At 37.1% G+C, this 20,353-nt stretch overlaps 1 protein-coding gene across 2 annotated transcripts in view; it reads left to right on the top strand.

Annotated features, from left to right (window-relative positions):
* Positions 1-20,353, top strand: part of GNAL (G protein subunit alpha L) — a 181,931-nt gene that overhangs the window by 121,812 nt on the left and 39,766 nt on the right. For both annotated transcript variants that reach the window (XM_053988752.1, XM_053988761.1), the window contains exon 5: positions 2,877-2,974. In XM_053988752.1, coding sequence (XP_053844727.1) covers positions 2,877-2,974 — 98 coding nt within the window. The remainder of the gene's footprint in view (positions 1-2,876; positions 2,975-20,353) is intronic.

Here is a 20,353-nt window from a genome sequence, read left to right as displayed (position 1 = left end):
CACAATGCGGCCATGGCAGGCAGAAGAGGGAAGAAGTGACAAGCATTGAGATTCATAGGATGAGCTGTAAGGATTGAGGGGAAGGGAATTGATTGTTGAAGGCTGGTCAAGCAAAAGGGTCTTGATTGCAGGGGTGGAAGCTGACGTGGTAACTGCTGTCTGGGTGTTGTCCTGTGATGGAGAGGGGACTGGCATCCAGATATGTTTGCCATGTGCAGAATCCTCCTCTGTGCTTGAAATGGGGGGCCTTATGCAGATGAGCAGAACGAATACTGAGGAACTTACAGCAGACAAGAGAACGGTTAAAAACAAGTGTGAAAGTTGTATCATGGTACTTGGCACCTTGAAGTGAAACAGGATTTTTCTGGAAGGCTTTAGTCACCTGGGAAGGAAGAATCGAATAGCTAGCTGTGTGGGAGGCAATTTGCAATCAAGTGTACTCCTCTGCAGTAGATTGGTACATTTTAATGAGGGAAGTATATTTGCTCTGTTTTATATGATTTGCTTAGGACTAGAAGTCTGGAAGTCATTTTAAATAGACTGCTTTGAGACATAATGGTCAGGTGGAAATATTTGAAGCATATGATATGGAAACCCTGTATTTACAACATATTTGTAGGATCTCAAGAAGCTGAGCTAAAACGATTGCCTCTTTTTCAGAAGAGATTTTTAAGAGTAAATAAAGCTCATACAGAGGATGTAAAGGCAGTAGTGAGGAATTACTATAGCTGTGCAACTTTATTTATTTATTTGTTTGCTTATTTACTTCATTAGTTATTTTTTCAGCTGATCTCTCAATCCATGCCACCCTTCAGAAAAGGATACCTTTATACTTACACTTTACCTCCTCCTCATCCCCTCCTCTTCCTGTAGGCTCTGTGGGGCTGAATGGGAATGTTTTTTGCATGTTTATTCCCCTTAGAGATGGCTTTCAGGGTGGGTGGAAATTCCCACCCCCGGATGGGGAGGAGGGGAAGGTAGCCACACTGTTCTCAGACCCCACAGCTGTAGCAGTGAATGCCTGTGGGAAGGAGGGCTGAGTTGGACACTGCTCCCATCTGAGGCGATGGAGAGCTGGCTCCTTCTGCCTCAGGACCTGACACTTCCCACAGTTCACTCCATCCACTGAGAAGGCAGTGCTTTTCTTTGGCCAAAGATGCCTGCAAGTGAGAGCCATTCAGCTGATGCCCCAGGTACCAATCAAGCATAAGCTTCATATTTGAGGAATGTTCCATAGTTTCTGGTATTTATCATTTTGACTTTTCCTGTTCTTTTTTTTTCTTGTAGTCGTTCTCTCTGTTACGTGTGTCTGCTTTCTCCTACTTCAGTTTGATATCTTGTCCTTTCTTGAGCTTGTTTTTGCTTTTCTCCTGCTGTAGGAACAGAGAGTTTATAATAGCTGTAGCATCACTTCAAAAGGTGGATCTGCAGTGTTTAAAAATTACAAAAGTAATTAAAATAACAAAGACTAAATAAACATGTCCTCGCCAAGTGAAGAAATAAATTTCAAGGGCAGTATAAGCATCTGTCTATATATGGGGTTGCTTCCTCTTTTCATTCAAGACTTTCTGCAAAGGTGTCTCATGCCTGCTTTAATACCTTCTTTTCTCTAGCATTTTCAAAACTTCTTAAAGAATGGAATTTTCTGTCTCTCTACATTGTGCATGGTATAGTCGGGGGGAAAAAAAAAGGTAAAAGGTTTTAAGTCCTGAAAAGATGTGGGAAGAGACTGGCAAGCAATTTCAGAAAAGTTTCAGAATTAAGATGTTTATGCAAAATTTTGACAGGATCATGCAGTGAATAGTGGTATTACACCCATTTTACATAGAGCCAAATTGAACTGTGGAAAAGCAATTTGTTAGGTTTCACAAATTTGTGACTAACCAAAGGACTCCAGTGATTTATTAGCAGTGTTGAGGTGTTAAGAAAACAACTTCTGTGTTTGAGTTGACATATTGCTTTAACAATTTTGTTCAAGGGAGGAAAGAGCCATATGATAAAGGAAATATTAATTCATCTAAACATCATTCACTTGAATTTAGAACAATGTAGCTGGAAAAACTCCATTACAGTGTCATTTACCAGTAATTATATAATATAAAATGGACTCCCAGCTTTAAAACAAACTGGATCCTTGAGTCTCTAGAGCTGGGGCTGGAGAAAAGAAGGAGTCAGCAGGCAGAGTTGGAACTACCTCTCTGCACGTGTATGTCTGCAGCTTCCAAAGCGGCACCAAGGACAGCTTTGGTTCCTCTTTCAAATAATTCTGAATTAAGCTTGCTGGCAGACATTTCTGGGTTGGGTAGTCTGGAATAGCTGCTAGGAAAAGCACGTTTTGCCAGGCAGCTCTTTGGAGGATGTGGTGTTGAGCAAAGACTCCGAAAGTCTTGCAATCAAGTTATTATATTGCATGAGAAAATACCAAGTGGCGGAAAGTTGTGTTTTTCAGGAAAAGTTGCACAATCTTTTTAAAGTTACAGGCTGGTTCTTTCTCCAAAAAGCTAATGTTTATAAGCTGAGCGGCTTTTTGCGTCACTTTTATGCCTTTTCCGTGACAGAAGCATAAATTCAGTTAAAAATGAAATTAACGTGCTTCAAGGTAACTTTTGTACTTACAGTAAATTTTATATATGGACTGACATGAATTTTGAAGACAGTCTTCATTATATATCATGTGCTGGAAACTCTCAGCAGCTATATGTTCTGTATACTTTATTGCAATTTTGCTAATAAATGCTTGTAGCTTTTCTTCTGTAAGTGTGTAATCTATCATTTTGCAAAGCATAAAGCATGAAGGTTGGGGGAAGGAACAGCGCAGATTGGCGACTGAAAAAATTGAGGAATGCTCTCTGATTTATTGCATTTCCAATTTTCAGGAGTTCTTTGAACATGCAAAAAAGCTCTGGGATGATGAAGGTGTAAAGGCGTGCTTCGAGAGGTCAAACGAATATCAACTGATTGACTGTGCACAGTAGTAAGTATTTCTTTTTTGTGAAATTTATAGCCAAGAATGTGATCATCTTTAACAAGTTAGAAAATATATAAGTGAAATTCAGGAGTTTTGCAATGTAGGAATTAACATTTTCATTCTCTGTATAGGTGGAGCATGTATAGCAAAATTAATTTATTATCATAGTTGTATTTAGTTGTATCATAATGGTATTATGATACAACTAAATATTCTGCCTCAAATATTTCACATCTAATAAAGAAAAGTATAAAAAAATCAAATAACTTTAAGTATCTTTATTCTACTCAAAATGATTTACATAAAATCATTTCAATTGAAACTATTAAGTTGGAAAAATGTTGAGTCAATCTAAGAAGAATCCTTTGTTTAAAATTCTGAGACCGAGACAGTGCTGAAATTGCTCTGTCTTTTCACATTCCAGAAAAATTTCTGAGACATTTACATAACTAGTTGCATACCTGCATTACTAATATATTTTCGAGGTGGAAAAAATTATTTAATTAAAGACAGTAGTACATTTGGTATTCTGTCCTTCAAAGTGGAGTGGTACGCACGTATGTAGCAGAGTCAAAATCTGTAAACAGATTCAGTCTGGTCAGAAATGTTCTGAGAAGTGGTAGTAGATAGTGAAGATGCAAATCATAAATACATAGTACAGTGATGAAAACCTATTAATCAAAAAAGAGTCTGTTAACATTACAAGTGCTACAAACTCAGCTGTCCTTGATAGTAACACAGGTCTGAATTAGATTTCCATGGATAATACACATTTCATGTATACCACTATTGCGAGAATATAGGCTCATACAGTTGCTATGTGATTTAGGGTTTTCAGAGAGCACGCTCCAGTGTGTTATGATTTATCTAATTGGCAGTATGGTCAGCAGCAATGCCACAAGTCTGTTCTTGCACACAGTGTTTTGTTTTTCCCTCCTCTCTGCTCTTGGTGCTGAGCCTGAAGCAGAGGAATAGGTCCATGTCACTAAAGGACTTGTCGTGCTTCTGCCACAGTGGGGAATTTCAGTGTTGCGGGTCATAGTTTGTTTTCCCTCTTTCCAGACCATTTTTGGGAAAAAATGATTCATCAGCATATGGAAGTGAGGAAAAATTAGATATGTGTATGAAGGAACTCATTTGACCTCAGTGCATTTACCAAAACCTGGGCATTTGCTCACAGTCCAGAGTAGCTAGAAATTAAAGCAGTGGTTGTACATAGAGAGACTTAGGCAGCTGTCCTAGGTTGTAATCAGTGGGTTTCCTCTCTGCCCTCACTCACCACCACCACCATAGTACAGATCTGAGTTGTGCTTGCTGCAAAGTGCAGTCTGACCGTTTATCATATCTATTCACACACTAAAACATCAGACCAAAAAAACAAAGTAAGCGTACATATTTAAAATAAGTGAATTTGAACCTTACTTCAGTGATTAGTAAGGGTCTCACAATCCTACTTTGAAAAATGGTGGTGAAAGGGCCAGACAAAACCAGGAATACACCAAATTATAGTGCTAATGGTAGTGTGTTTTCCCTTTAAAAAAATGATGCCTATCTACAGGTTCTGACAGGAAGAATGTTAGGTCTCATGTTTTGTCCAAAACCAAAACACAAATGAGGAAAAAAATTGGATCTAGAATTAAGTCCACTGTCTTGGAACAGAAAACTAAATCCTACTACCTTTTTTTCTGTAAAAGGTTAAAGCAAGTTTAATAGGGTTTTTTCTATGTTTCTTCCCTCTATAACTTCTAACTGGATTGCTTTTCCTTTATTCTAAAATTATTTGTTATAGTAGTGAGTGCATTTGCATAATTCTTCACCTTCAAGACCCTTTATGAAGTATCATTTGATATTTAAATATTCCTTGAGTGTATCTGTGCTTTTCATGTCATGATCTACCTGAAAATATAACAACTTACCGTTGTTTACCCACCTTCAGTCTTAGAGCAGAAACTTGAAATTCAGGTACAGCTGTGTCAGTGATCTGATCAAACAGCATTTTTCTCACAGGTATTGATGATTTCAAACACTGAAGTAAAATCTTGACAGAAAAATGCTAAAAATGCAGCCAACTTTTACCTGCCTCTCTACCCAGAAGAACATTTCTGTGCTAGCATTGGATGAACGTTTGTCAGGGTGGTGGGGTCACATCCTCCTCTTAACAGAGCCTGTAAGCAGAGGTTGGAAATCCAGTTCTGATGCCCACACACCAGTTCTTTCATGCACTTAGAAAATAGTGAGGGTGAGGGTGCTGTTTTCTGGCTTAGCAGGAGCGTGTGGCATTTCTCTCAGAACCTGTCCGTGGTCATCTTTCACTAGTGAAAGGGAAAAGGGATGGAGTATAATGGTGTTACACATGCTTACCGTGGGATTTTGAAACATCTGCAGTGTTTCCATTACACTGGCTTTAGGAGAAAACATCCCATGCCATCAGCTAAATCCTAATCTTTTACCTGGTAGTGAAGGAAGAACATTATCAGTAGGTCACCACTTCTCAGCTTAAAAAAACACAAAGACAAACCTAAAAAATCTCAGCATATGTTATAAATATCATTAGACTACAAATTGGGTGGCTGGCTTAAGAATACCGAAAAGCATTATTAGCAAATTATAATGTCAGCGACCAAACTTGCTGACTGTTAAATGAGTTGCAAATACAGTGTATTTTGGAATAGTTTAATTTGGCTACAGTACAGGGATTCTGTATTTTTAAAACTTAACCTAATTTTCTTTATTGCTGTGGGAGAAGTATTTTGCTAGAATCAGAGGTAGTAGAAGGACACAGAGGCAAATGTTTAATTTACGTTATGCCTGAAAGTTAATTTTCCTTGATCCTCAATGCCCTTTCAAATTATCAGGATACTGTTCCTTCACGAGAATGAGAATGGAGGCCTGCTTTTCCCTCATTCTCATTCATTTAATCATTTTAATAATTTTAATATTTTTACATGAGTGTTTATGTATCTCACTTCATTTCACACTAAGGAATACATTTAATGCACACATCATGTTAATGCATCATGTGATATTTGTAACAAATACGAATCTGTGACCAAGCCAGAGGTCAGCAAAGATCAGGATTGTTCTTTATCACCAGCTACAAAGACATTTGTGTAACTCTTGGAGGGGGTATTATTGCATGGACATCAACCATCTTCTTTCCTTAATGACCTTCATATTTCTTCGAGATTAATATCATAAAACTGACAGGTTATTGTTTTCCCTGTCCTCTGATTTAATATTTCTTACAAGGTAAATTTCAAGTTTAATCTCAAAAACTGATACTTACTCTGAAAAGTTGATTTTATTTAGTTGTGTCCCCATTTGACTTAGACAGATTTCAGCAGATTTATTCTGTTTATGATTATAAATCTCCCATCTAACTTTAACTTATTTGAACTCAATTCAAACTGTGCTTTTTGTCTGTATTCACATAATTTAAATTCAGCAAATTCTAGTTCTATGAGGGACTTTCAGATTGTGATTTAGAGAAGTTTTGGCATTGAACTCTATAATATATAAACAATAGGCAGAAATTAAAATTTTCCTGTAATTCTAGGACAGTTTTCTCAAAGTTAGTTTCCTATATAATGCATGCAGCTCCATTTTTAATATTTCAGTTTCTTCATACTGGTTACCAAATACCCAAATTTTATTGCATCCATGGAAGGGAACCATGAAGAAAAGTTCTGTAAATGTAGAACAGAACAAAACAAATAAATGTTCAGGTATGATGGCCTTCAATTAAAAAATGACCCAGAAAAAAAAATAAAACTGGTGAGTTGATTATATCTTTAAAAACTTTGTAAATTTAAGTTCAGTTAATTTATGTGGCAATGGAAAGGTATAAAATTTCAATTCAGAACCTCAGTCATCCTTGGGGATATTGAGCATCCCCAGTCTGATGACGTCCATCTGTTGTTTCCATAAAGTAAGCGTTGAGCTAACTTAGTTTTGGCTACTCAGCTGTCAGGTGGCTTGCTAAAATTAGTTTCAGTGATCAGAAAAAACGGTGTGGAGATGCTTGCAGTGCTCAGACATTGCCAGGGAAAGGTGGTAGTACCAGAGCACAAGAGTAGACCAGCAGAACTAGGCACTTTGGGAAAGGGGCAAAAAAGACAAAAGCAGAACATTAAGTTCTCTTTTTAGGTCACACACAGCTCAAGCTCAAGCTGTTGTTGTTAGAAATAAAAAAAATAATGCCTTTTAGGTTTATTAGAGAGGTCCAGAGTAGAATTTTGTCTCACTGTGTTCACATTGAAATAGCAGCATGTGTGTTCATGAGTCGCCATGGCTGGAAAGAGTTTTACTCAGCTCACTGAGTTCCTTGGGGTAGGAAGTAGACCAAGGATTTAAGGGAACCCTGCCCTCAACCAGTACTTTGTCCCAGTTTATCAGTCTTTCCCTGACAAAATAAACCACTTCTGATACACTTAAGTGTGAAGGGCTAAATTGGTCTCTCTGTGAACATTTAGGCTAATAAAACTTCATTATGCAAGTTCTCAGGAAAGCAAGCACAGGGGATGTGAGCTTAGCCAAAGAAAATTGATTTTATATTTGAGCTGATATAGATGGAAAAGACACAGATGTTCTTTCTCTTTGCAGTTATTCTGTCCTAGAAAAGGGTTTCAGCCAATTTCTGCGATGTACATCCCAGTATTAGGTAGAATAATTGGGAAAAAACCCAACTCTTTGTGTTGTTGTCCAGATTCAACTCCCAATGCGAGAAAAAAGATAATTATTTTCTCAACAGCAGGACTTCTTAAAACCAAGCATATTTTTGACTTGCTTTGCACTCTTCTAAACATAAGGTTTAATTGCTGGCATGCACAGTCATCAGTAAATTCCCTTCTATAGTCTGAGGTCAGAAAAGCTGCCTTGGCATTCTCTGTTTCTTGTGTCTCGTGTGGCATTGTAGTCAGGTGTATTGGGATACTCTTTCTTCATAAGGGGCAGTAAGTAAATGTGGATAGGTTTATGATAAATTAAGCTAAGCACTATTATTATTGTTGCTGTTTTTATCTAGAGAACATTCTTTTTTAAAGCAGTGATTCTTTTTACAATTGGCAACTGCTTATTAAATATAGGACTAATACTTTTTACTTGGAGAAACAAGGGAAAAGTATTAATTTGAAATGTTTCATGTAATGAGATTTTATGAACTAAATTTTTATGGTGATACAAGAAAACTGTATTATTATTTTCTTCCATCTATTCTGGTTCATATATAAATAACTCAGTGTGATGATAAAGTTTCTTCTTTTTTTCCTTTTAAAGTTTCTCAAGCAGTATCACTTTCAAACCTTAAAAATTCATTGCTTAAGTTAGTAGCAAATTTTCTTTGGTTAATTCATGAAAAAGTTTTCTCCACTTACCTGATCTAAACTATAAGCCTTAGCCAACCACTAAATTGTTATTTAATAGTAAAAAAAAAAAAAAAAAAAAAAAAAAAAAAAAGAGAGAGAGAGAGTTTGTATTTCTAGAGTAATCACTTTAGCCTCACTGATGAGTCTTCTAAACAGAGGTGGTTGCCAGATAGGACAGAAGTCATTCTCCTGTGTGTAATGCTTGCATTTTTCACTGTTTACTAACTAATAGACCACACTCTCAAGAGGCAGAATTGTGGTTTCTTAAAATATGCACTGGGAGTTCTATGAAATAACCTTTTCATGTGTTGCTGTGATTTTTTTGTTGTTGTTGTTCCCCTATTTGCCTTCACTTACAAAACAGAAATCATTAGATTTAACCAATTCTATCTTAATTTTGGTAATCAAAATGTAACCATGATGTTATAATCCTAGTATTTAGAAGTACAAAGATACGGAATAAGAAGCAGCAGGAGAAAACTCAAAAATGCCTTTGTATTTTCAGTTTGGAGGATGAAGCAGTATGAAAATACCATTTACAAATAGCCAGAATGGCATACAGGCATGTACCCCCCTGTTTAAGCCACTTCAGTTCACAAATGCCTTCCATACCTAGAGAACAACATAGCACTTCTCAAATATAAAAATAAGATAGAAGGTAGTTTATGAACACAGCACCTTCTCTGCCTTTTAAAATTGATGTGACAAATACTTTTTCTTATTAACTAATTGCCACTGGAGAGCTGTTTAAGCAGCCTCAGATGGGCTGCTCAAATGTACGTTTAAACCATACATTTTCCCGCATGCTTCACTGTGTATGACTGGGTCTGTTTCCTGCAGTTTTAGAACAAGCAAAAAGGTTGAAAGTCGAAGGCAGAAAAATATAAAATATTCCCTAACCTCAATTTCAAGGAGTAATAAAATCTAAAGACCAGGCAGAGTAATGACAGATGCATGAAAGTACACTTTGACTCTTTATGATGTTTTATTAGGCAGTGTTAGTTTTCTTAGAAAAAAATACAGCAAAGCTGGCTTTATTCTGTTGAGGAAACAGTTTTTCGCCCCGCAATCATCAAATTTTTCAGTTTTTCCTGAACAACTGATGAGTATTTTTCCTAATTTTTTTTCCTGACTGCACACATGGGGCAATAATCGGTGCAGGACATGTTAGTGTAACATGGCAACTCAGCCTCATTTGGAAATGTAATCCATTCAGCAAACTGGAGAATTGCAAGCAGGTCCATCAGCTGAGCTTGCCTGCATTTAGTTTCCTCTATTAGTATCCTGTATTTAATTTGGAGATATATTTTCCCATATCCTTTCTACAGTTAAACTACAGGCTTTTGCAATTGTGTTTGCAATACAAAACTTGAGGAGCTTTTCAAGCCTGAGCAAAAGACTGCTGAAGCACCAAGACACTCAGTGTCACCCTCAGCATATACACTCTTAAAGCATCAATATCCTTTATAACAAAGAAAGAGCCTTCTGTTGCATTTATTATTAAAAGAGAAAAGACTGTTTCTTTTGCATCACAGCAGTGAGGACAGATGTGAATAGGTGCTGGTAAAACAGGGCTGAATCAGTGAACTGGCACAGTGGGCCAGTGTGACTGGTAAAAATGACCAGACTCTGAGATACTGAGCAACAGGAAGGGAAGGCTTCTCTGTAAGACTGGACTGCTCTGAGGGACATTTTTTTGAATTTTATATATTAAAATCATATAAGTACTTATTAAAACATAGGAAAGGAAAATAGTAGAGTTAATCAGCATACTTTGAAATTGCCTTGAAAGTTTCTCTCTTATCTAGAGTACAGATAACTGCCAATAAAGAGAACCTTTAAAAATGTGTATTCCTACTGGCAAGTTAAAGAAAGAGTACAGTGAACATGCTGATACAGCTTAACTCCAGAAATCCTGATTATGAATCATTGCTCAGGGTCAGCGTCTCAAAATGTCTCCAAATGAAGTAAAACTGCCGATGATGGTTATCTAGAATCTGCATGCAGGATTTATGAGTGGATTTTAGGAGGAAGCTGTGGGTCATTCTGTCAGTTGTGGTGTTATTTATATGCTGTTCTTGGTTTAGGACTCTTCCAGTGTATGCGTGGGAGAAAGAGTAAACTATGACCAAAGCCAGCTTCATTATATTGCAGGGAACATTGAGAGTCACTTATATTTATTCCCCTTCTACAAATTTTAATTCAATCTGTTCATTTACAATTCGTTGCTGAGTGTGTGCATGTTCTCAGTGGCAGAGATTAGTTGGTTAAAGAATACATCACTTATGTTTATCATTAAGTTTATCATTATGTAACACAAATGCATTTTAGGTTTTGTCTGTGGGATTTTTTTTTTACTATTCCCTATAGAAAAAGTGTGTTCCATATTCTCTTACTTTAAACCTAATCTACTGTAAAATGCATGTTTGCATACTAAATTTAATATAACATCTGTATAACAACTGTGAGTTGAATGCTTAAAAAAGAAGAGCATTGAAAATGTAATAGCAGGTTATATGGGATACTGTCAAATTATTAACACTTGAGGTTTGAGTTTTCTTAAATGCCACATGCATTTTTTCACTTAGAGATGGTCAGTTTTTCTTTTTTTCAAGTAGCCCATTTCACATGACAGGATAAAGAAAGGCCAAGAGTCGTATTTCTTACTTAAGAAACTCCTCACTGGCCAGACTCTGCATACACAGGCTGCTCTGCACTAATAGATGTACACAGCCTTGTTTATATTAGGATCTACAAGAAGCCAGGGTTTGGGTGGCTGTGTTTTTCTAGATTAACACTGCACTGACAGATTTGGAAAAAGAAAGATGGTGGAATGCAGAAGTTAAGAAATAAGAAAATAAAATACAGTTGATACTGTATTGAAAAAGTCTAAAGACTAAGCATCTATGCTTGAAAAACAAATTTTACACCTCAGACTAAACCAAAATAGAGTTGTGGTATTTATCAGTTTGGTTGTAATCCCAATTTTAAGACAAATCAGACTGGGAACCTAAGCAGTTCAAGGGTGTCTCTCTACTTCTCATAATTAAGTTAAAGCTAATTTTGTTCATTTTAGTACAAGACAACAGTGATGCTGCCAAAAATTTTTAAAGGTTTATTTGACTTTAGAGAAATTGTTTCAGTTGTGTCTTTTGTAAAAGTATTCTTTCTGATTTAATTAGAATTGTTTGTTACATTGTGGGGTTCAACCTGAAGTTTAATTTGTGCCTAAATTAAGCAGTGGAAAAGAAAATACATATAAGACATATCAGTAGACATCCTGTTTAATGGACATACCAAATAATAAAATTTCTGAAAGATCATTAATTCTAGAATTGGTTCAAGAATTAGTTGTTTCTCCTCTTACTACTCCCCTGATAATTCCATTAATTGTAATTAAAAAAGAGAGATGAGCTTAAGCAGTTTTAACATGTAAGTACTAATGCAGGGAAAGGTGAATCTTGAAATCGGTTGTATGGATTTTCTGAGAACAACCTTTCAGTTTTGGTTTTCCTTCATGAACACGGCAGGGAGGCTGGGATGTTTTGTTTTGTTTTTCAGATATTTGTTAGTGTAAATTAAGTGGACTGAATATCAAAATAACCCTTAAGCACTTTTTCTGACCAAAATCTCTTGCTACACTTCTTTATTCCTGCTTTTGCCTCCATGCTGTTTTTTGTCTTTCTTTAAGAAGGATTCGCTACCTTTCTTTTGGTTTAGAAGGATGAGTTTGGGAAGATCTCTGCATTCTGAGCATTAGCATCCTGAAATCCTAGTGGTACAGATTTTGGATAGTTAATATTTTTGAAGTTTCCTTCCAACTACATTGAAGTTTAATGGTCAACATGTTGTAATTTCTTGGCCTCTTCTTATTTATTTATTGGCACAACTATGTTGAACATGTAATTGCCAACACTACTATAGCAATTATTAAAAATCAGTTTATTAAAGAGCAGTAGAATGTTCTAGAGCAGTGTTGCCATCAGGGTTCATTCTGTTTGGGGAATGTAGAAGTAAGCTTTAAGTGTAAAGGAGCTTGTTGGTCCAGTATGACTTCTATATTCATTTAGTTGGTTGCCCTATTTCCTTACATTGGCGGGATCTTAGAAACCCTTTTTCCCAGCACATTTGCCATAAATTTGCTTTTCACCACAAACATTGTGGTTTTGAAAAGCTTTTCTCTAAAGAGGCATATGCCAGGAAACATTTTTCTACATTCTACAGAACTGATTGTAGTGAACTATAGTTCATTTCATCAGCATTGTTACAATTCTTCAAAAAAAAGGGTGTCAAATGTAGTCACTAGTTTCCCCAAGTTTCATTTTCTTTTAACTACATGGAAGTCTTTCTGTTTTGAGGGGTTTGGTGATTTTGTTTTGTTTTGCATCACAGCAGAGCTTGTGTTCTGCACTGGTTAGTCACCCCTTTCCTTCAAGGTTTGTGGGCAGCTCCTGTCAGTAGGGGCTGACGTCAAGGTGGGAGGTTTTCCAAAGGAGGTTGTGGTACAGAGAGCACAACTAACACAGGCAAAATTTAGGGATTTTGACCTGATAGTAACCAGCAAATTATATTATGTAAAAATGACATGGGTGAGACCTCTACTAAAGCTTATTCATAGAAATTTGTTAATTTACTTATAAATATACCATTCTGTACCTGTGTCAGGGAGATCATCATAATATACAGTATGTTGAAAGAATGATTAAATTATTATTAAAAATTACTTTAGGCATGCTTTTACTAAGTTGTAAACAAGTTATACCTTTTTAGAGTATGAAAAGATGAAAAGAAGATTATATGTGGGCGAAGATAATAAATATGGGTTCACAAATAAAGCAAAAGTAATAAAGCACCAAGTATTTTTGGCAGAAATTCAGTCTCTTATGTCTCTTTAATGAGGCAAATGTTAAATGTATGGGATTGCACAATGTTGAGGGGGCTTAGTCTGTGTCCTGGTGGAAGTGAGTAGAATGGATATGAGGAGGGAAAAAGAACAAACCATCACATAAGATCCTGGAAACAACCAAAGAGACATTGCTAATGAGATCATTTATTTCCACACCACATGAAGAGCACGCACAGGTGAATGTTCAGAAACTTGAGTAAATGCACTGTTGGATTCTGAGCAATCAAGGTATCCTGGCTAAAAGCAGTTAAAATAAACAGGACATAAGTATGTGTACTGTGAGGTTGTCAGAAATACACAGAAGACCACAAAAACTGAAATACAGAAAAAATCCTTAAAAGAGGAAAAATAAGCAAAAAGTAAATAGTTGTGCATTCCATGAATTTCTTTAGAAAGGAAATAATTGAAGGACAGTTTCAAAACATTTAATTCTAAACCTTTCAGCCTGTGGGATGAGCTTAAGACAAATGTCTTTATTCACAAGCAAGACAGGTTTCTTCATCTCAGCCTCATTGTTCCAGAAGATGGGTGTTATCTGCAGTAGTAGGCTAGGAGCACAACTACACTTTTTTTCCAGAGGAGAAATAGGAAAAGCTTTCAAGTGAAAAGTCTCCGTTTCATTCTGCCTCTAACAGGATTGATTCTAGTTTTCTAAATTGGAGTGTGGACCTCAGAGCACCAAGACAGGTGCTTCTGTTTTAACAAGTGTGGTGCAGTCCTCTTTGCCTGAAAAAAAGTTCCCTACAAAAATGTTTATCAAGAACAGTGCTCTTTAAGTACAACATTCAGTAATTCCCTGTACCTCCATAGAAATCCATGAAAACCTGTGAAAAAGATCATGGGTTCTTCAGGGGACTTACTGGCTTTCTCCAACCCCTGAAAGGTTCAGCATCACTGATGTTTTATCAATTTATCCACTTAAAATGGAGTCAGAAGCATATCTCGCTATCACACTATTTTTGAGAGATTTCAGCATAAAAGCTGCTTATTTTCTGGAGATTTTTCACCTTACACATGTGTAACAGTTGTTACAACACTGGCTGAAAGTCTTCTGAGCAGAATCCAACATGTTTGGATTTCTGTTTGCATTGCCTCTTTTCTTCTGTTTCTGTGCACAGACCTGTGACTTACTTGGGGTCTTGATCTGAATTTGGTGGCTGACATATTTCCCTTTTTTCTCTCCACTTACTACTAACTTCAGATCCATTTCTTTGCTTTACCCTGTTTTGTTTGTTCACTGTTTTATTCTTGATACATTGACTGTTTTCTATGATTTGGGCCTCTGGGCACTTGAGATAGAAGATAATGTGCCGTTTTTGTCAGTCACAGTGAGACGTCTTGCATATCTACCTGGGTGTGTAAGGTTGGCTTATCTATCTGCTATTCCCAATCCTCTGACCTTTTCTTAATAATTTCATCCTTTTCTATTTTATGTATCAATGTATTCAGACAAAGCATACCAGCAGAAGAAAAGGAGGGGAAATGGGTATTGCTTTCAGAACAGATGTTTTCATCTTATTAGTAAATCCATTCTTCCTTCATGATTCTCAAGTGAAAAGAATCCATCAGAAACTCTTATTGGAGTATGCTAGAAATTCCAACTGTTGTTGTGTATAAATAATAAAACTATTAACAAATCAAAGATTTGGCTTTATATGCATTTCTGCTTTTAGGTAGTTTAAAAGTGGGCAGGTAACCTACGTATTTCTCAGATGATGACAGAAATAAAGTAACAAGTAAAACCTGGCTTCAAGATACAAACTTCCTAGAAACATAATCCTTTAAAGTATTTATTTGTTTGAAGTCCTCTTTGTCTGTAAGAAACTACCTTTTCAATGAAGGAGCATTCCTTCTCCAGTTATATGGCCTCAACAGAAAAAGCCTGAACTGCCCAGTTGGATGAAGCACTTATGTTCATTTCTGGGGAATGTGAGGACTCTCACTTACTTCTCCCTTGCTAAAAGATAAATAATCAAATCCCAGTCGTTTCTCAAAATGTAAATGGAAGAGGGCATTGAAATTAGTCTTCTCTTTGTTGTGCACTGGAGACCAGTAAGGAGTGTGAAGGAAAGGAAATATATGAAATTACATTGAGTTTCAACATACTTAAAACAGGAAAAGCAATAAAAATGCTTCCCACCAACAGTGGAAGGTGTTGAGTGACATGGGCTGTGCCAGGAGACAGCACAGCACAACCAGGGTGACTGTGGCTGTGTACAAGAGGGGCTTCCCTTTATTTGCAGCTGTTTCATTGTCTTTTTATTCCATAATGGGGCCCCAGTTTGGGTTTTGCATTTCTTCCCAGGAGCTGCTCACATGTTTAAACTCCAGACCTTTCTCAACATGTATCTCCTTCGAGTTAAATGTAATACAGTTACAGGTATCAATTCAGATCTGTGACTCACTCATCTGCATGCCTTGGTTCGTGCTCTGAGCTAGAAGTGACTTACCAGATGCAGTTTTCTGCAACAAAGTTCTTTCTGTATATACGATTGTGTGAGCAATAGTGCATATGTTACACATGTGCAGGTAATACAGAGTATTTCTCCCCAGAGTGATGACTTCCAGATCTGCTACCAACTTGAGAAGGTAAGGGAACTTTGGAAACAAGGTGCTTTCCTTCCTCCCCTTTCTTCCCCTGCACCAAATGGGGCTCTGCCTCTTAGTTCCTCCCAGTCCCCTATATCACTTCCCTTATACCATTGTGTCCCAGAGGCACACTTTAGTCTCCAGCTCATAAATATTCCATGGATTATCTGGGGGGGATGCCTTTCAGAAGAGTATGCTGAGATGTGATATAGAGCCAAATCTGCAGCTTTACTGCACTCTACTGCACTGGCACACTATAATCAGACCATGCCAGAGACATTCTGCAGACTCAGAAACAAAGTATGATGGTCCAGTATTGTGTGTGTTCCTAGAATATCACAAACAGCAGTGTTTCACCATTTAAAAAACCAGTCCTTTCAGGTCACTGCATGACTTTCTGTTCTTGTGCAAGATGGAATTAGGAGTAAATTGGCTTTGGTTTCTTGGAATGATTGTGCCTATGTTCCATTGTGTTCTGTTCACAAAGCTCAAGGTTGATTTTTGCTCTGCCCATGTAAGTTGTTTGATTATGGTAAGATAAAATGTTATGGAAACTGTTTTTTCATTGATCTCATTTGTTAGTTTTACAGCAGACTTATTCCTAAGCCCAGTTAGTGAAAGTATATAGGTGTAGGGGGGGATCTTTTGGCTCTTCTGTTTGTAATATTCTGTTCTATTTAAAGAATGGGACTAGATTGAAAGCATGCATCCTCTTGCATTTGTTTGGATTTTTCTTTATCCCCTGCTCACTGTCCTTTGCAAATTATGGCATGTTTGCTTTCTATTTTTCTTTTTGGTAGTTTGAGATGCAATTAGATGCCTTTCTAAGGATGAGTCTGAAACTGTGTGTGATACAATGCACAGTGATGTGAATGGCCTGTTGTCAACACTGGTTAAAGGAGCTGTGACAAATCAGCAGTGGAAATGAAGGGGGAGGAATCAGTTTGCAGCTAGGAAAACCACAAAGGCACTTGTATTGGGTAGTCTGTGTTCTCTTGGTGTGTTTTTTATTGCCCAAATGTCAGTGTTTCTCAATGGCTTGCTCACAGGAAAAGGAGTCAAGGGAATTCTCAATGTCCAAATCACAGAACATGTGCTATTGTTTGAATTCTCCTCAATTTGTGAGCTGCTCACAGCAGGCTGTAATCATGTATCATGCTGATTTGTGGTATCTGTTATGCATTACTTCAGTTTCTTATGACTTTTGTCTTCCTTATTTACACAGGACAAGCAAAAGGACAAACTAGATCAGGAAGAAGAGCTATGAAATGTAGCTTTAATCAAGAATGTATTACCTGGTTTGGCCTTGGCTACTTTATACATGTCTTTCAGTTCAGAGATATCTGTGAAAATAAAAGGGGTAGTGCCTTTCTTAAGACCTTGTAAAAGCTGTTACCCTGTTTAATATTAAAGGTTACTGTGGAGTAGTCATAGGCTTTTTCAGTACAATGCAGTCATAGATATCAGTTTGTCTTTCTGATGGCAGTGAAGTAATTGTGGTACCACTCTTTGCTGCGTACGTCATTATTCTGCCTAGAAAATATCAGTAGAGCTTCAATACTTCTGGTGTTTGGTACGGTACAGATGCAGGTCTGGTCCTTCTCAGTTCTCACTGTACAGCACATCAAATGAACTCTGCTCCATTTCACTACAGCTTTGCATGACAGCAAATTAAAAGTTTGTAAAAGCTGGGATGTGAATCCTAATGGGCAGATTTAGTAAAAGTAAAATAAATGCAGCCAATATATTTTCGTTCCACTTTATAAATTAAATATTTTTTCATTTTATTTAATATTGCAGATGTTTTCAAGTTTTTAGAAAAATATTTACATTATAATTAAGGACAGAAGTAAAGCAGCATAAGCATGTGTGATGCAGAGATTGTTGCAAGTTCCTCTAAACAGCAAAGGAAAATTTAGAAAGTGATTGAGGAACATTTTTCCCTAACCAGCTCAACTCTCTGTCCACACTGACAAAATACACCATGTTGGAAAAGAATTAGCTCACAGTTTTGACTTTAATGTGCATAAGGACTAGTGTGTAAAATGTGACCAATTCAAACGTCATTAAGAACTATTTTCTCTATCTGTAATAACAGTAAAACTGTGTTCAGTAGTCAGTGTGTTTTTACTGTGTGCCAAATGTAGACAAAGCTTGAGTTGTTCATTGTGAAATGCAGACACCAAAGAGCTCTTAAATGTGGGAAGTCTATGACCAACATTAATGCTTGTTGAACTGTCGGGAACAATGTAGATATTTATGTAGATATTTTCCAGTAATGGCTTGGAGGGTTATTTGCTTTAGACTCTGTAAAACAAACATAATACACCCATCCAAATGTCAGATGCTTCTCTTAATAGAAAGAGTATTTTCCATGGAGGATGCTATAGAGAGGAGACAAGCTAGATGATAAGAAAGCACCCACATGAGTCAAAGAATATTGTCTTCAGAAGGTTGCCTTGTAATTAGTTCAGACTGCATTTCAGAAGCATCAGTGAAGGCAGCAGACCAGTATCTATCGTATCAGTTAGAACAGTTCATGCAGGAGCTGTGTGGATTTCCAGTGATCCAGCAGCCTAGGGAGAAAGTGACCATTCAGGGTTCTGAATTGTTAGATGCAATAATCTGTCTCTAAAATGGATAACTCAGTGTAATATGTGGTTATTGCATTTAGAATAGATACAGGAAGGTATCTCCTTTTTTAGTAATTACAGTGCATGTAGGCAGTGTTTGAATGGAGTGTCCTTCTGTAGGATTGACTGCTAAGATTATATATGCTATTTAGTTTCCTGCTGATTAAACTATATTACAGTTTCATCTGCCACCTGGCCATATTAGGCATGCAAAGCAATAGACCTGGGTGGACTGTGCCTTACAGAAAGGCTTGGCCTTCTCTGAGGTTTTATCAGAAGAGGAGCATGAGAAGAGACACACCCTTCATCAACATGGCTGCATTGATACAGAGCTCTTCCTGAGAGAGTTTTCCAGAAAGGCTTTGGAGGAACATACTCAGTAATCTCCTCCATCCACAGGCTCTAGTGGGGATGACTTTCTGCATTCTTAGCAGGGGAGCAGCCCCACTGCAATCTCTCTTCATGCAGGCAGTGCAGCCACTGTCTGCCATTTATCCCATCTACTGCAGACAGTGCAGCAAAATCTTGTAGTTAGAGAAGAAGAATTGCAAAAAGTAAAGGGATTTTTCAGAAGAATTGAAAAGCCTATTATTAAAGCTCAAATTATTTTCTTTGTTTTGTAGTTCCGAAATATCCTTTTCTAAGCTGGCTTACTCTTCTTTACTTTTATTTTGTTAGGTCTGTTGCTTGATCTGACCTTTAAAAAAATCTCTCCTGAGTGGCTGTGATTTTTTTAGGGGAACCCATTCTGGAATAAGAACAAAAACAGTGTAGGCATTCATTTTCATGTGTAATACTTAATTGTCTTAAAATAAGTATTTTCTTCTAGTTGCTGTGGTTGGTAGTTGAAAGCTGTTAGAAAAAATATCTACGTATTTAACTTGTGATGTGATAAAACTGGGAAGGAAAGCAATTAATAATGATTACAACTCTTAACATAAACTTGTTTTCCAGTGGTGAGGCTTATGCTGTTTTCTTTGTCATGCAGTGAGTAGTCCGAGCATAAATCATGTTTGTATTTAAGGTTCACATTTAAGCAGTTTCCAGAGTTGTCACTGGATTTTCAACCAAACTTGCTATTTTTAATGCAGATTTTCCAGCTGATACTAGGAGGTTCTGCCTGTGCAGATCGTTGCATGTGTAGTAGCTAGTCCTCCTAAAAGAATATATTAGTGGAAATTCAAATAATTTTACGAATGATTTCTGAGGGCTGAAAGGTATAGCATAAATGGTAACATGTTTGAATTAAACACTACTTCTTTATGGGAAGTGCTGATTGCATGTTGCAGAGTTGAACCAGCCAACATTCGTAATTCACAAATATGCCATATCTTATTTTTAATCTCACAGCATGATACACTACCACTGTGCATGCTGTATTAACTTGCTTTTATTTTACTGCTTACAATGTGTGAACTTGGAAGGGGACGGAAGGGAAGTCCTTGGTCCTGCCTCGTGCATCTGCTGCAGCAGCCAGTTTCTTAACCATGTCATAGCTGCTACCAGACTTTCTGGTTCTGATGAATGGTCCTTGTTCCTCTGGAACTGGAGCCTGACACAAATCACATTCTCTCAGTTGAGAAAACTTCAGATAATTTCAAAAGGTCCTTACACATCCTGTTGCAGGTGATTAAATGAGCCATGGCAATCCTTTAGAATTGCATACATAGATAAGTTTTGTCTCTCCTTCTTCCCGTGCTTGAGCCTGAGATAAACCAAGGCATAAAATTGGTCAATAAATCCTTTTTCTGGCCCCAAAGGATAGAGGTCATTACACATGTCTCTGTTTCCCTTTTCTTCATCAACCCCAACCCTGCAGCAGATGACCAGATGGCCACAGGGCATGTTTTGTAGCTACAAGATAAATCTCATGGCAAGCAATTTCCTTCCATCA

Source organism: Vidua macroura, chromosome 1 (assembly GCF_024509145.1).
Source record: "Vidua macroura isolate BioBank_ID:100142 chromosome 1, ASM2450914v1, whole genome shotgun sequence".
NCBI classification, from domain to species: domain Eukaryota; kingdom Metazoa; phylum Chordata; class Aves; order Passeriformes; family Viduidae; genus Vidua; species Vidua macroura.
Note: the sequence above shows the minus strand (reverse complement) of the source record. Positions and strands in the feature narration are given on the sequence as shown.